Raw genomic sequence first — 17,466 nt, 5'->3', positions numbered from 1 at the left:
CATTTTACCCATTATGGCAGGCAGAGCTCCCTTTTACACATTACGGCAGGCAGAGCTCCCTTTTACACGTTACGGCAGGCAGAGCTCCCTTTTACACATTATGGCAGGCAGTGCTCCCTTTTACATGTTACGGCAGACAGAGCTCCCTTTTACACGTTACAGCAGACAGAGTTCCCTTTTACACATTACGTGTCGGTTCTCTGTCCTCAGTGCCTATGTACTGTGGGCTGAGAACACTCAGCACACACCTAGCTACGGCCCTGTACAAAAGTGGCAGGGGCACTGAGATGGAATTACGTGGAGGGTGCAGGCAGGGAGACTGAGGGGGAATTACGAGGAGTGTGCAGGCAGGGACACTGAGGAGGAATTATGAGGAGGGTGCGGGCAGGGACACTGAGATGGAATTACGGGAGGGTGCAGGCAGGGAGACTGAAGGGGAATTACGAGGAGTGTGCAGGCAGGGACACTGATGGGGAATTACGGTTAGGTTGCAAGTAGGGAGTCGGGACACAAAGAGGGAATTATGGGGAGGGTGCGGGCAGGGATACTGAGGGGGAATTACAGGAGTGTATGGGCAGGGTCACTGAGGGGACAGTTACAGGGATGGTGCGGGCAGTGACACTAATGGGGAATTACAAGGAGGGTGCGGACAGGGACACCGAGGGGATATATGCACACATACATACAGTTAAAAAACCCTCTCTAGGTGTGACTGCACTACATGTCCCAGCAAATCCAATTGACAAGGTGTGCTGGGACTTGTAGTCTCAACACAGCTGGGCAGGCAGTCACTGGTCTAGATACCTCTCCATACAGTGCTCTTTGTAACCTGTGATCCAGACTGCCAGGATAGACCATGCCGTGCAGCTACAGTACCTGAAGAAAATGTACAGGTATGCTCATGGGGATCCGGTCTGAAGATCGACAGTGTCTAGGTCGACAATGTTTAGGTCGACCACTATAGGTCGACAGTCACTAGGTCGACATGGATGGAAGGTCGACAGGGTTTCTAGGTTGACATCTGCTAGGTCGACAGGTCTAAAGGTCGACATGAGTTTTTCAAATATTTTTTTCTTATTTTTGAATTTTTTCATACTTAACGATCCACGTGGACTACGATTGGAACGGTAAAGTGTGCCGAGCGAAGGCACCATGCCCGAAGCATGGCGAGCGAAGCGAGCCATGCGAGGGGACACGGTGCACTAATTTGGGATCCAGGTCACTTTACGAAGCAAACGACACCAAAAAAAATAAAAATCCTCATGTCGACCTTTAGACCTGTCGACCTAGCACATGTCGACCTAGAAACCCTGTCGACCTTCCATCCATGTCGACCTAGTAACTGTCGACATATAGTGGTCGACCTAAACATTGTCGACCTAGACACTGTCGATAAAACGAACCACACCCATGCTCATGCTGCACTGCTGACTGGTGCTGATTGTAGTGGCTGGTGTTTGATGACAGACAGCGTGGGACTAATGAGAAGGGGAGCAGATGAGGAAGAGGAGGTGCCTCGTCCCTCCCCATACCTGGATGTGCCCGGCTATATTCACCATCATTTTTACTGTAGTCACAGAGAGTGTCAGAGTGCAATACGCTTCTTATAGTCCGGGAGTGGATGAGCACTGCTAAGGGATGTATTCAGTGAGAACTACTATGTCATTCTACCCCCTGGCACGGGTGGCACTGCCAGGCGGCGACCCCCTCTTGGCCGGCGCCCCTGGCAAGTGCCATCCTGGCCAATAGGAAGATACACCCCTGTCCATGTATCTTGCACCTGTGCACCGCTGTGTCTGGAGAGTCAGTTCAGGGACATGAAATTTGTCTAATACCTCTTTCAGACAGAAAAGTCTGAAAGTCCCGGCAATTACCCGGCATTTCAGTGCCGGGTCGTTTTGCCAGACCTGCCTGACTCCCCCTTCACACAGACATGCAAATTACCGGGTCGGAAATTTCGACCCGGTAATTTGCAGATCAACACGGGTATTTTGTCTGTGTAAAAAGGGTCAACCCGTGTCCTAATTCCTGTGTCTCCGACCCTGGTAAATTCCTGGGTCGAAGTCCCGGGAATTACAACACGGTTGACCCTTTCACACAGAAAAAGGACCCAAGTGTTACATGAAATCACCGGGTGGAACTGCTTCACCCGGTAATTTCATCTTCTGTCTGAAAGGGGTATGACTAAGCAATCCAACAGAGGAAAAAAAAACACCAATACAACAATTACTTGATTAAAACAGAGCTATGACACACCTTAATTATCTTAATTGACCTTAATGGGTCGATACAACAGCCAATCAAATGCAAGCTGCTCTAATTAGCTGTTTGAATACTACACCACGTCTTCATGAGGATCTAGTTAGCATACCTCCCAACATGACCCTCTCCAGGAGGGACACAATGCTCTGCTTCTGGATTTTTCTCTTCATTTATGGTTTCCGGCACCTGTGTTGAACAGGTTAATGGATAAGAAAGGTGTTTCAGCACAGGTGACGGCAATCATAAATTAAGAGGGAAGATCAGGAGCAGAGTATTCTGTCCCTCCTGGAGAGGGTCATGTTGGGAGGTATGAGTTAGTAGTCGTTGTATTATCAGGATTTTTTCGTTTTGCTGCTTTTGCAAGGAAACCATATGATCTTTGGGCCTAATTCAGATCTGATCGTAGATGTACTAGATTTAGCACATCTACAATCAGTTTCTCAGACATGCAGGGGGACGACCAGCATGTCTGTCTCTGAAACCCCCCCGCCACCCCCCCCCCCCCCCCCCCCCACAAGGGTGCAAAAGCATAGCACAGCATCGGCTGCGTGTGAGGTCACGTAGCCGCCGTGGCCTGCCCCTGCAACGGTCCAGACACTCCTGCGTTTTCCAGACCGCGCCCGCCAACAGCGTTCTGACGCTGTTGGCATGCCCCCTCCCACCCCGCGACCGCCAGCGCCTGTCAATCAGGCAGAGGCGATCACAGCCCTGAAATGCTTTCAGCATCTCACTGAGCTCCCAGGGTGCGCGGACGCACTCCGCAGAGGGCTTAAGACTGTGGCAGCGATCCAGTCTGAATTAGCCTTTTAACCAGCCCAAAGCAGAGAAGAGAGGGAGAGATGCTTTCACCTTTTGTTTCACACGACAGGAACATTTCTCCTTGGCCAGTAACGTGTTTGGCATTACAGCTCAGTGTTTTGACGTTTGGGACCTTGGTTGTAAACAATATATTTACGGTCTCTAGAAGCTAACATCAGAATTAAAGTAGATTTAAGCTAATTCAATTACATCAGCCAGGTCCCTCTTTAACAAAATAAATGAGTCATCTGATACACCCAGACATCTGCCAAGAGGTGCTTAGTGACCCTATTTAAAGGGCCTAACAAATTAATTACCTGGAAGTTTAGTTGATGTGACCTTCAGCATTGTGTCTGAGATTAAAGTCAGTAACAAATGGGAACTGTAAAACAAACACTGTACTAATTACGTGTGTCTGGAGCTTTACATGGAGTTATGAGGATATCAGCGTTACCTCGCACAGCTGCTCTGAATAACACGAAACACAATAGGGGAGGCCTGGAGAACTGGCAGGCAGCATTTGCTAATGTAATATCCTGAGCTGGATCTCTCACCGGCGCCCTATGTCCCAGCGCAGGTAATTAAATCATGTACGAAAAGCTACAAAATACATCTGACCAAGAAAAAAAACGATTTCCCCTCATGTAACCACTGGAACATCTTAACGTGTCCATAGATTGGCTGAAAATACTGCACTGTATAATAGGGCGCAATGCGTCATCTATGCATTGTGACCATTATACTAATAAGAATTATCACAGTGCAACTGAAAGAGTGAGTGCGGGGAGCGGAGCAGAGGCCTCACAAGCAGATGGACTTGTATACAGGGGTCTACTACGTTATACAGGCCATTGGCATGCCAGCAGCATGGCGAGCGCAAAAGAGCGCTATTTATTCTCCCTCCAGGGGTCATGGACCCCCCAAGAGGGAGAATAGTTGTTGTATGCCAGCTGTCGGGATCCCGACAGCTGGCATATCAAATGCCTCCCGTATACAGGTGTGTCCTCATACATCCTCAATCACACCAAATCACTAGTGAGACCACATCTTGAATACTGTGTGCAATTTTGGGCCCCATACTACAAAAAGGATATCCTAGAGCTAGAAAAGGTTCAGAGGCGGGCAACCAAACTAATCAAGGGCATGGAGATGCTGGAATACGAGGAAAGGCTTGCAAGGCTAGGCATGTTTACATTGGGAAAGAGGAGACTAAGAGGGGACATGATCAACATCTACAAATATATAAGGGGTCAATGCACAGAGCTTGGGAGGGACCTGTTTTCTATAAGATCAGCACAGAGAACACGTGGTCACTCACTTAGGTTAGAGGAGAGGAGTTTCCGCACATTGAGGAGAAAAGGTTTTTTCACAGTAAAGACAATACGTGTTTGGAATTCCCTGCCTGAGACAGCGGACTCAGTCAACAACTTTAAGAATGGGTTAGATAAATTCCTATTGGATAAAGATATTCAGGGTTATGGTGCGTAGGCACACATTATAGTTAATATAACTAGTCCTAACATAAAAATAACTAGTCATATAATAGGACTGCATAGGAGACCACAAATAGGTTGAACTCGATGGACAATTGTCTTTTTTTCAACCTTAGTTACTATGTTACTAAATAGCGCAGTCTGGGGCACCACATACGTTGGGGTCTATCAGAATCAGCTTTATTGGCCAGGTATACTTGCGTATACTAGGAATTTGTCTTTGGTTTGTTAAACAACAGCAAAGTAGGTAACAGATAAGCAGGTGGGAGGGGGGAGAGTAAAGTCATACAGACAGGAATACCGTAGGGACACAAGTGAGTTACATGAATGTCTAGTCAGTCAATGTTCAGGAGTTCAGCATGCGGACCGCTTGGGGAAAGAAACTATTGAGGCTTCTGGTGGACTCGGCGGGGACGGCCCTGTAACGCCTGTCTGAAGGAAGCAAGTTAAACATGCTGTGGCCGGGGTGTAGCTGGTCCTTTACTATCTTCATTGTCCACTTTTTAGCTATTTACGAAGCCTTGGATGGAGATAAAGTGGACACAGATAAAGCACCAGCCAATCAGCTCCTAACTGTCATTTTCCAAACACAGCCTGCAACATGGCAGTTAGGAGCTGATTGGCTTGTGCTTTATCTCCGTCCACTTTATCTCCATCCAGGGCTTAGTAAATAGACCCCTTTTCCACTAAGTCACAGTATGCATCTTACCACAGATGTTTTTCACAAAATAGTAGTCTTAGTCAAATAAAAAATGTGACAAAATGACATTGCACGGAATGCACATGTACCCTGGATGCTGAAGCTGGCATTGCACGCCTACTCTGGATGCTGGAGCTGGCATTGCACGCCTACTCTGGATGCTGGAGCTGGCATTGCACATGTACTCTGGATGCTGGAGCTGGCATTGCACGCCTACTCTGGATGCTGGAGCTGGCATTGCACGCCTACTCTGGATGCTGGAGCTGGCATTGCACGCCTACTCTGGATGCTGGAGCTGGCATTGCACACGTACTCTGGATGCTGGAGCTGGCATTGCACACGTACTCTGGATGCTGGAGCTGGCATTGCACACGTACTCTGGATGCTGGAGCTGGCATTGCACACGTACTCTGGATGCTGGAGCTGGCATTGCACGCCTACTCTGGATGCTGGAGCTGGCATTGCACGCCTACTCTGGATGCTGGAGCTGGCATTGCACACGTACTCTGGATGCTGGAGCTGGCATTGCACACGTACTCTGGATGCTGGAGCTGGCATTACACGCCTACTCTGGATGCTGGAGCTGGCATTGCACGCCTACTCTGGATGCTGGAGCTGGCATTGCACGTGTACTCTGGATGCTGGAGCTGGCATTGCACGCATACTCTGGATGCTGGAGCTGGCATTGCACGCGTACTCTGGATGCTGGAGCTGGCATTGCACGCATACTCTGGATGCTGGAGCTGGCGTTGCACCTGTACTCTGGATGCTGGAGCTGGCGTTGCACCTGTACTCTGGATGCTGGAGCTGGCGTTGCACCTGTACTCTGGATGCTGGAGCTGGCATTGCACGTGTACTCTGGATGCTGGAGCTGGCATTGCACCTGTACTCTGGATGCTGGAGCTGGCGTTGCACCTGTACTCTGGATGCTGGAGCTGGCATTGCACGCATACTCTGGATGCTGGAGCTGGCGTTGCACCTGTACTCTGGATGCTGGAGCTGGCATTGCACACGTACTCTGGATGCTGGAGCTGGCATTGCACGCATACTCTGGATGCTGGAGCTGGCGTTGCACCTGTACTCTGGATGCTGGAGCTGGCGTTGCACCTGTACTCTGGATGCTGGAGCTGGCGTTGCACCTGTACTCTGGATGCTGGAGCTGGCATTGCACGTGTACTCTGGATGCTGGAGCTGGCATTGCACCTGTACTCTGGATGCTGGAGCTGGCGTTGCACCTGTACTCTGGATGCTGGAGCTGGCATTGCACGCATACTCTGGATGCTGGAGCTGGCGTTGCACCTGTACTCTGGATGCTGGAGCTGGCATTGCACACGTACTCTGGATGCTGGAGCTGGCATTGCACACGTACTCTGGATGCTGGAGCTGGCATTGCACGCCTACTCTGGATGCTGGAGCTGGCATTGCACACGTACTCTGGATGCTGGAGCTGGCATTGCACACGTACTCTGGATGCTGGAGCTGGCATTACACGCCTACTCTGGATGCTGGAGCTGGCATTGCACGCCTACTCTGGATGCTGGAGCTGGCATTGCACGTGTACTCTGGATGCTGGAGCTGGCATTGCACGCGTACTCTGGATGCTGGAGCTGGCATTGCACGCGTACTCTGGATGCTGGAGCTGGCATTGCACGCATACTCTGGATGCTGGAGCTGGCGTTGCACCTGTACTCTGGATGCTGGAGCTGGCGTTGCACCTGTACTCTGGATGCTGGAGCTGGCATTGCACGTGTACTCTGGATGCTGGAGCTGGCATTGCACGACTACTCTGGATGCTGGAGCTGGCACTGCACGCCTACTCTGGATGCTGGAGCTGGCACTGCACGCCTACTCTGGATGCTGGAGCTGGCACTGCACGCCTACTCTGGATGCTGGAGCTGGCATTGCACGCCTACTCTGGATGCTGGAGCTGGCATTGCACGCGTACTCTGGATGCTGAAGCTGGCATTGCACGCGTACTCTGGATGCTGAAGCTGGCATTGCACGCGTACTCTGGATGCTGAAGCTGGCATTGCACGCGTACTCTGGATGCTGAAGCTGGCATTGCACGCGTACTCTGGATGCTGAAGCTGGCATTGCACGCGTACTCTGGATGCTGAAGCTGGCATTGCACGCGTACTCTGGATGCTGGAGCTGGCATTGCACGCGTACTCTGGATGCTGGAGCTGGCATTGCACGCGTACTCTGGATGCTGGAGCTGGCATTGCACGCGTACTCTGGATGCTGGAGCTGGCATTGCATGCGTACTCTGGATGCTGGAGCTGGCATTGCACCTGTACTCTGGATGCTGGAGCTGGCATTGCATGTGTACTCTGGATGCTGGAGCTGGCATTGCATGCATACTCTGGATGCTGGAGCTTGCATTGCACATGTACTCTGGATGCTGGAGCTGGCATTGCACGCCTACTCTGGATGCTGAAGCTGGCATTGCACGCCTACTCTGGATGCTGGAGCTGGCATTGCACGCCTACTCTGGATGCTGGAGCTGGCATTGCACGTGTACTCTGGATGCTGGAGCTGGCATTGCACGCCTACTCTGGATGCTGGAGCTGGCATTGCACGTGTACTCTGGATGCTGGAGCTGGCATTGCACGTGTACTCTGGATGCTGGAGCTGGCATTGCACACCTACTCTGGATGCTGGAGCTGGCATTGCATGCATCTGTTGTGTGGAGCTCGGACACTAACCTGCGTAACAGGCAAAACTCAGAGGTCCGATACGAATGAGCTGCTCAATGCTTCGAGCCAACCGTCCTTTTTCTATGACTTTGTACCAATTCCTTTGTAACTGATCCTAGTTCCAAGTACCCTATAATCGACTTTGTATGCGGTTACGATGCGCATTAGACAATACGTTGGGAAAAAGTATAAAAGTTCAGGAATCCCCACATGTGTTGGGGCGTCTACACTGTGCCATGCATCTAGCGCCATATAGCTGTATAGATGTATGAGGACACAGCTGTACAGCTGAGGGCACATTAGTGTATATGCTGCATTTCCTAACCCAGTATTGAGTGACAACAGATCAAAGTGTTGCGATGAGTCCGGGCAGAGCAGTACCAAGCTTGGGTTTATGGTGGAATTCCTGCACTCCTCTGTCGTGCCTACAGAGCCTAGGTCACTTCTAAAAATAATTAGGTGACCCAAACACACCCACCTGTTGTTTTGCTAAAGAATGCTGCAAAATTGAGCTCAACTTTACTTAACAAGAGCTATAATGGTGCCGGTGAGGTAAGAACAGCATCCTCCAGTCATCTAGCTAAGCTGTAGCACATGTTTAACCTCTATTTCACTGTCCTGCTTGGTTTGAGGTAACATGTTCTAGATATCATACACAAGATGCGGACATTTGTGATAATACCCAGTGGCGAATTTCCCTTAAGGCATGTGAGGCACGTGCCTGGGGGTGGCACTTGGATGTCTGTGTTGGTACTGTCAGCCCAAAAAAGTACCAGTAACTGCAAAATATTTCCTCTGTACTGTACCATATGCCATCTTGTATGGAGTGTAAGCAGGTAGGACATGTACATACTGCCCATGTAAGCTGTCCTACTTAGTAAATATGTATACATAATAAAAAATAAACAAAATTCATACAGCACGTAGTGGCTTTTTTTATTCTAATAAATTGGCTATAAGCAAATGAGGGCTAATAACCAATCAATAAAAATAATAAAATTAGGCGGGGGGAGCCTTTACTATGTGCCTAGGGGCGGCCTCACCCCTAAATCTGCCCCTGATCTCACCCTATCCTGTCATTGACACTTTTGGGTTAAATAATTATTATATGTCCTCATAAAAACTTTGTCTGCTCGGCTTAACCAAGACCTTTACATATCTAAACTTTGTATACTCTTCATTCCTATATTGCACCTAAAAATCACCCGACCTCAGTCTTTGTCCCAGTGGATGGGAGGACTATATTGCTGAAAGGTGACAAGATCTGGGGGATTTTCTGTTTTTTCTTACAGAGTAGATAACCCAGCCTAAGTTCCCAAAAATGCTCAAAATACCATTTAAAATCAGGTTTTCTACATTATTTCTATCATATCACACATTGGGGGTCATTCCGAGTTGTTCGCTCGTTATTTTTCTTTCGCAACAGAGCAATTAGTCACTAATGCGCATGCGCAATGTCCGCAGTGCGACTGCGCCAAGTAAATTTGCTATGCAGTTAGGTATTTTACTCACGGCATTACAAGGTTTTTTTCTTCGTTCTGATGATCGTAATGTGATTGACAGGAAGTGGGTGTTTCTGGGCGGAAACTGGACGTTTTCTGGGTGTGTGCGAAAAAACGCTACCGTTTCTTGGAAAAAACGCGGGAGTGGCTGGAGAAACGGAGGAGTGATACTCGTCAAAAGCCTGACATCGGAATGCCAACAGGGTCAGGATACTAATGCTGGAACTCATTGTAATACACGCTGACCTCGGGTTACATCTGCCCCACCTGCAGTGCAACATGGTTTTGCCCAATTGCTAACTTTTTTGGTTTGCTAACAACTGTGAATAACCCCTATAGTCTCCAGGACAGAATCTTAGTAGTTCTCAAACGTGGTCCTCGAGGCAATTTAACAGTCCGGGTTTTAAAGATATGCATAGCTGAGCACAGATGGTTTAATCAAATTGACTGAGGTACTAATTATGTAATAAATATGTCACCTGCGCCCAAGCATGGTTATCCTTAATGCCTGGACCGTTAGGGTGCCGTGACGACCGAGTTTGTGATCCTCTGGGCTACCTATATTCTTGGCCATGTCATCTAGTGCTCAGACCTAGAAACCAGATCACATCCAACTCTCATATACTGGTGGTTGTCAGAGCAAACAGAAGTTGACAGAAGTTGACCACATGCATCCTCCAGCTACATTTACCTACTTTTTAGATTATAATCTGATCAATTTCAGTAACTGTTGTACACCATAAGTTATTTAGCAACTCTGCCTGAGTGCCTGTTCTCCACAATGGCCAACCTTGTGTGTGGGTAGATTAGACAATGATTGCATATGTGGAAATATTCTTGTGCAAAATGATTGTGCTGTGTGGGACACACTAACCTTATCGTCATTTCCATCAGCAAACAGGTAGGACATAATGACCTGAAAGGAAGAGAAATTATTGAGGCACTGTGAAGGAATTAGAAGGAAGGCTACTGGAGACTAGGGTTGGGAGGTTTGTATGTACTTACATTAGTATATTTGTAATCACTGTTTGTGGCTAGAAAAGTCTTTCCCACCTCCCTCATCCGACTCAGGAGCAAAGGTATTCTCTCCTAGCAGGGAGAAAGTGGACTGTAATGATGATGTATGGTCTTTCCTACCAGTGAAAGAGGGTAACTCCCACACATTCCTACTGATGGAAGAGGGTAACTCCCACACATTCCTACTGATGGAAGAGGGTAACTCCCACACATTCCTACTGATGGAAGAGGGTAACTCCCACACATTCCTACTGATGGAAGAGGGTAACTCCCACACATTCCTACTTTTGGAAGAGGGTAATTCCCACACATTCCTACTGATGGAAGAGGGTAACTCCCACACATTCCTACTCATGGAAGAGGGTAACTCCCACACATTCCTACTGATGGAAGAGGGTAACTCCCACACATTCCTACTGATGGAAGAGGGTAACTCCCACACATTCCTACTGATGGAAGAGGGTAACTCCCACACATTCCTACTGATGGAAGAAGGTAACTCCCACACATTCCTACTGATGGAAGAGGGTAAAATCCACACATTCCTACTGATGGAAGAGGGTAACTCCCACACATTCCTACTGATGGAAGAGGGTAACTCCCACACATTCCTACTGATGGAAGAGGGTAACTCCCACACATTCCTACTGATGGAAGAGGGTAACTCCCACACATTCCTACTGATGGAAGAGGGTAATTCCCACACATTCCTACTGATGGAAGAGGGTAACTCCCACACATTCCTACTGATGGAAGAGGGTAACTCCCACACATTCCTACTGATGGAAGAGGGTAACTCCCACACATTCCTACTGATGGAAGAGGGTAACTCCCACACATTCCTACTGATGGAAGAGGGTAAAAACCACACATTCCTACTGATGGAAGAGGGTAAAAACCACACATTCCTACTCATGGAAGAGGGTAACTCCCACACATTCCTACTGATGGAAGAGGGTAACTCCCACACATTCCTACTGATGGAAGAGGGTAACTCCCACACATTCCTACTGATGGAAGAGGGTAAAAACCACACATTCCTACTGATGGTAGAGGGTAACTACCACACATTCCTACTCATGGTAGAGGGTAAAAACCACACATTCCTACTGATGGAAGAGGGTAACTCCCACACATTCCTACTGATGGAAGAGGGTAACCCCCACACATTCCTACTGATGGCAGAGGGTAACTCCCACACATTCCTACTGATGGAAGAGGGTAACTCCCACACATTCCTACTGATGGTAGAGGGTAACTCCCACACATTCCTACTGATGGTAGAGGGTAACTACCACACATTCCTACTCATGGAAGAGGGTAAAAACCACACATTCCTACTGATGGAAGAGGGTAACTCCCACACATTCCTACTGATGGAAGAGGGTAAAAAACATACATTCCTGCTGATGCAAGAGGGTAACAACCACACATTCCTACTGATGGAAGAGGGTAAAAACCACACATTCCTACTGATTGAAGAGGGTAACTCCCACACATTCCTACTGATGGTAGAGGGTAATTCCCACACATTCCTACTGATGGAAGAGGGTAACTCCCACACATTCCTACTGATGGAAGAGGGTAAAAAACATACATTCCTGCTGATGCAAGAGGGTAACAACCACACATTCCTACTGATGGAAGAGGGTAAAAACCATACATTACTACTGATTGAAGAGGCTAACATTCCTACTAATGAAAGAGGGTATACAATCCTACCAATGGAAAAGGGTAACTGCCACACATTCCTGAAAGAGGGTAATTACCACACATTCATGCACATTCCCATCTTTGCAGATCCCTACACAAACATCTATCACATTCATAAATACAATGCTCCAGTTAGTATAAAGATAAGACTCACATCTTTGACTACATATTTATTCAGATCCTTCAGAGTCTTCTCCTTCAGGCAGCCCTATGGATATTTACAGTAGAAAATTGGATTATACTGAAAATACCCCTTTTATAATGTAAAGTAAATAAAGGTTTAATTTGCCTGATTACACTAATTGTTCATTATGCTTTCACAAATCTATGAAATGATCCGGTGGTTTGTCTACATGTGCCATGATGCGGCTGTGATGGCAGTGTTGGGGAAGCAACGGCCTCATTGGCATTCTGGGGCTATTTGGGGGTGGGCAGTGTGTTTTTTGAAAATGGGTAGGGGGTGTCAGCCCTGTTTTCTGGGTGTGCCAAGGCCAGTGTCTGCGTCTTGCACCACAGATTTACTGGCCCCGGTTGCGTTGTTTGGGCGGCAATTCTAAATAAGCTTAGGGTTACTCTGATGGCAGATGGCTGTTCGATGATGATCCAATACTGCTTCTCGGACACGGGCATCGGATTTGCAATGCCAGCAGTTGGCGTGTTTTTGCCTCAGACACCTTCTGCCGCAATAGCTTAGAATCACGCCCCAAGTTGTCCCCAGTTACTGTATATAACTTAACTTATAAGTTATATTTGTGTATGCTATGAACAGTCCCAAGCTGAAGCTTACATTTCCATATATCACTAATACTAACAATAACAATTCCTTACCTTTTGTTTGCAGACATGTACTAGACTGCTGACCCTTCCCCATCATATCCTGTAACTTTCTCACTGTCAGTATTAGCTAAATCTAAACATGATGACTCTCCTGAGATATCATGGAGCCTCCTAGACTCTGAAAAGTGACTGCGCTTCTCCCGGACTCCTGGAGAATTGGTCATAGGCGGAGGATAGAGGAGTTGGCAGGTATGACTATGACTGTTCAAGTGTACCTGTCATACCCATTTCAGAAATGCCGGGCCACACCTGGGATTTTGTACATGGGTCCAATCCAGATGCGACTCGGTTGAGACCCCTGTCAGACTGGTGGCTGAACCCGGTTTATTGCTGGGTCGGTGACGTCACTGTACACAGGTACAGTGTCCATGCTTGGAGATCACCTCCATGTGCCAGCTTTTCCTGTGCTGTAAATGGATCCAGAGTCAAAGCAACCCGGGTTACCTGTTTACAGTGCACTGCGACCCAGGTAGATCCTGGTTTCAACTCTGGTAACTACCCAGGTTGAAATGGCGGGTCGCTCTCCCAGGGTTTTTTGTAAGAACCCCTTCAGAGGATGCAAAATCCTGGGTTGCTGTGTGTTCACGTACAATAACCCGGGTTATAGCTGCTAGTCTGCAAGGGGTATTATTACCTAAACACCACACACAACAAAGGCAGCCATTTTGTGGGCTGAACCAAAATCCATGACTCAGTCCACTAGGAATTGTTTACATCAGGCCCAAGGCACAGTCAGTCATCTGCTTCATATATTGCATCCAGCACAGCACTATTAGTTCAGTATGTTTTACCAGAATGTCCTGTGAGTTTGTCCCTGAATAAAGTTGAGGATTTATTTATTGTTCTCGGAGGACACGCCTAACAATCTCTGCCAAACAAAACTAGATGTTCTGTTCATAAACAAAATTAGCGCTGTCCGTGACTTTCTCTCTGCCTGTTTTTAGGACGTCGCCCAGCAGGGGAGGTCAGAGAATGTGCTCTCTGTCGTGGGAATTTCGGTGTTGGTCTGATGTCACACAGTGCAAAGATGTGATGACTGGCGTATTATCAGAGGCCTTGTCAGGGATCTGCCCCAGTACATATTACGGATCAGCACAGAAAGGCGTGGGGGAGCAGATGCTCTTATCTCCTGCATATTGTGCCTCAGCTGACGTTTTGCCAGCAGTTCTGTTAATGAGATAATGTATGTGACCTCGCTTACCGAATCATGTACATAGTCCATTGCGTCACGCACATCCTGGAACATGCTCTTAAAGGACATAAACAGGTTGCCATGGCGGTACCCAGTGTCATAGCTGCGGAGGAATTAGGCAAATGTGGTCATTGTTTTGTACTGGAGTAGCAAATCAAGTGACATAATAGTAATAATAATAATAATAATAATGTTTGACAGGCACAGAGAGAAGCTAGGACAACATCTATTTACTAAAGTCACTGGAGTATATGTACAAACCGGGAGGCACTCGATATCCCGGCACTCTACATACCGGCGCCGGGATACCGACAACTATTCTCCCTCTTGGGGTGTCCACGGCACCCCTGGAGTGAGAATAAGTAACGTGGCATGCGCGGCGAGCCTGCAGGGGGCTCTTTTGCGCTCTCACCGTTGTCGGCATTCCGGTGGTCGGGATCCCAGCGCCGGTATACCATAGTACACCCGTACAAACCACTGGCTTATTTATAATGGGTGCAGTGTGTGCGGTGCACACGGGACTCCGGGGTCCAGGGGGGCAGACACTGCACACCCTGCACCCATTATTTTTAATACTTACACTCCGGAGTCCCGTGGCGCAGCAACAGCGCTGCACAAATCACTGGGAAAATGGCCGTTGCACTATTTTCCTGGAGATCTGCACATGCGCTCTAGGCTCTGGGACATCGCTAGGGACCCTAGTGCCCAGAACTACAGCGCTACCGGCTAGAGAGGAGGGAGCCCAGACAGAGCCTGCACATGGGCCCCTGGTACAAACAATACAATAAGTCATCTGAGGACGTACAGATCCATTATACAGAAGGCTTATATTGGTGCTATAGAAAGAAAGATAAGGTGAATAAATAACTGGGATTCCAATGTATCATGACATTTACCAGCTTTATACATCTTGCCCTGCCTCCTCCATGTGCCAAATAATAACATCAGATATAATATATCTGCCCATTACCATTACTAATATGGGACAACCAACCTCAGTCTGAACTGCAGAGTGTACACACTTTTGGCCTCAGCATGGATTGCAATTGCAAAGTTGCTCGCAATACAATGCACATGCAGTAGTGATCACAGCACTGCGACCGGAGTCGTAGTCTGGTAAGAAACATCGCGATGGCCAGCTGCGACGGTAAGCTGAATAAGCCTTAATATTGTAATAGTCAGTAATAAAGCCCAGTAACCGGAGCAGCAGTAAGGTAATGCTCAGCTACCATTTATTACATACCTAAATAATCATGGACTCTCTCTGAAGCCCAGATAATGTACTATAATGATTTACAAGTGTGAGATGGAGGATACTCACTTTACATATCGGGGGCAGTCAGTGAAGAAATCCACCAGACAGGCATAGAGGTAAGTCTCTGTGGAGAGGAAAAGCACAAATGCCCAATATGGCTCTCTGGTACATACATTATAATAATGCTAATTACAGCAAATCTGTCACTGCTAGTATTACTCACCTGCCAGGTTGAAGAGTGTGTTGAGGACATGGTACCTTTTTGTGTCATCTCTTTGGATGAATTTATTTGGGTATTTACTCCAGATTTCTACCCTGAATGGAAAAAGGATTACTGTGTAGATGGTGATAGAGGGAATTAGTATGGATTACAGCAGCACAATCAGTGGTAGTTAAATGAAGCAGCCCATTGACTTACACAGAACAAGTATAGACATATGTTACTAAGGGAAACAGAATTGTTACTTATCACTATACATCGCATCAAAGCGATGCGATGTATAGCTGTAATAAGTAGCAATTCATGTATACTCACCCTTCCGACGATGCGCTGTGGTGTCTGGGGCTCCTGCGGTGAGGTCATCTCCAGCAGTCCCTCCCTGCGATGCACGGAGTCCGGCGGCGGGTCCCTTTGCGCATTTCAGCTTGTTGACCTCCCGGCAAGCCGCAGTGGCTGCTGGGAGGTCGTGGGGCGGAGCCAGAGCCAGGTGCCGAGCAGAGAGCAGGGAAGCATTGAGCTTCCCTGCCATCTCCGCACCGCAGTTCAGGTTACGCCGTCCTGAGGTGGCAAACCTGAACCCCATGGAGAAGCGGAAAGCAGAGCTTTCCACACCTTCATGAATCACACTTACCATACAAAGGTATGGTGATGCGATTCAGGCACAGAGCGGGGATACCGCTGGAGAAGTCAGAGACTTCTCCAAGGTAACCCGCTCTGTGAATTGCACTAGGCAGAGAAAAGCCCTGTATAACGCAAAACAGGGCTTTTCACTGCTGCATGAATAGACCCCTAAACATCAGGAAAGCTTAGTTATTAGAAATATCAATAAGCAGTAGACTTTAATCATACCAGGGGCGAATTGGCCATAGGGCTCACCAGGAAGATTCCTGGGAGGCTGACGTGTCTGTGAAGCCTGTTTTGTGTGTTGTCATGTGGCCCCACCCCCCACATGACAGGCAGCCCACCACACTCAGTAGACTGCATTGTCCGCATTCATTCTGTTATTCTATCAATGCAATACAACAACTCTGCCATCCAGTGATGCTGCCATGGCTACACAGTATGTTATGTCTCGTGTTGCCCATATCGGGCAACTTCTACAAAATGTTACAGGGCCACTTTTAGTTCCCAATCTGCCGCTGGAACAGACACAACTGTAGCAAAAGATGCAAGGAAAGCCGCAATTGTGTACAATCAGACCCTACGAGGAGAGTTCCTGCCCCCTCAACAGACCCCACCCCCTCATCAGACCACACCCCCATTAAGGCTGCTTCCATAAATTTCCTGGGCTGCTTTTCCATCCCAATCTGCCCCTCAATCACACCAATAATATTATCCACAATTAGGAGATCTATAAATGCAGTCATCGCTATGGTGAGTTGGGTCACTCGTATACCACAAAACAACAGCTGCTCTTGGTCAGCATCAGATCAGGATCTGTGACGGGCGTTAGGGAGATCTCCCTCTAGTTCAGGGAGTCCCCCAGACATTGTGGCCACTATAGCGAACAGCTGCATCCTCTTCTGGGTGTTATATCCCCTACGCTGCTCGCTACCGTAGTAAACACAATAAGCGTCTGATTCTGAGCTGCACTCAAGACCAAGGCGGCTGCATCGAGCAACTCTGAATGTGTACTGTATGTCTGAGTTCTTCTCTGCCATTTCTCTCCATCTGTGAAATGGGTGTTACTGGGTCTCAACTCGGTATATGTTCATAAGAGAGACATCTCCTGGGCGTGCCCTGGGTCATGCATACAATATGCTGAGTGGATGCATTTTTCA

General features: G+C 48.0%; 1 protein-coding gene across 5 annotated transcripts in view; it reads right to left on the bottom strand.

Annotated features, from left to right (window-relative positions):
- LOC134936738 (5'-nucleotidase domain-containing protein 4-like) overlaps positions 1-17,466 on the bottom strand; it is a 165,539-nt gene that overhangs the window by 49,376 nt on the left and 98,697 nt on the right. For 4 of the 5 annotated variants that reach the window (XM_063931953.1, XM_063931955.1, XM_063931952.1 and 1 more), the window contains 7 exons: positions 15,689-15,780; positions 15,532-15,589; positions 14,220-14,313; positions 12,336-12,389; positions 10,457-10,540; positions 10,326-10,367; positions 9,462-9,599 (listed from right to left, as the gene is read on the bottom strand). In XM_063931953.1, the coding sequence (XP_063788023.1) occupies positions 9,462-9,599; positions 10,326-10,367; positions 10,457-10,540; positions 12,336-12,389; positions 14,220-14,313; positions 15,532-15,589; positions 15,689-15,780 (562 nt within the window). The remainder of the gene's footprint in view (positions 1-9,461; positions 9,600-10,325; positions 10,368-10,456; positions 10,541-12,335; positions 12,390-14,219; positions 14,314-15,531; positions 15,590-15,688; positions 15,781-17,466) is intronic. The other variant, XM_063931954.1, reaches the window with a different exon arrangement.

This window comes from Pseudophryne corroboree, chromosome 6 (assembly GCF_028390025.1).
Source record: "Pseudophryne corroboree isolate aPseCor3 chromosome 6, aPseCor3.hap2, whole genome shotgun sequence".
In the NCBI taxonomy this organism is placed as follows: domain Eukaryota; kingdom Metazoa; phylum Chordata; class Amphibia; order Anura; family Myobatrachidae; genus Pseudophryne; species Pseudophryne corroboree.
The sequence above is the reverse complement of the archived record's forward strand: the minus strand, read 5'-3'. Positions and strand labels throughout refer to the sequence as shown.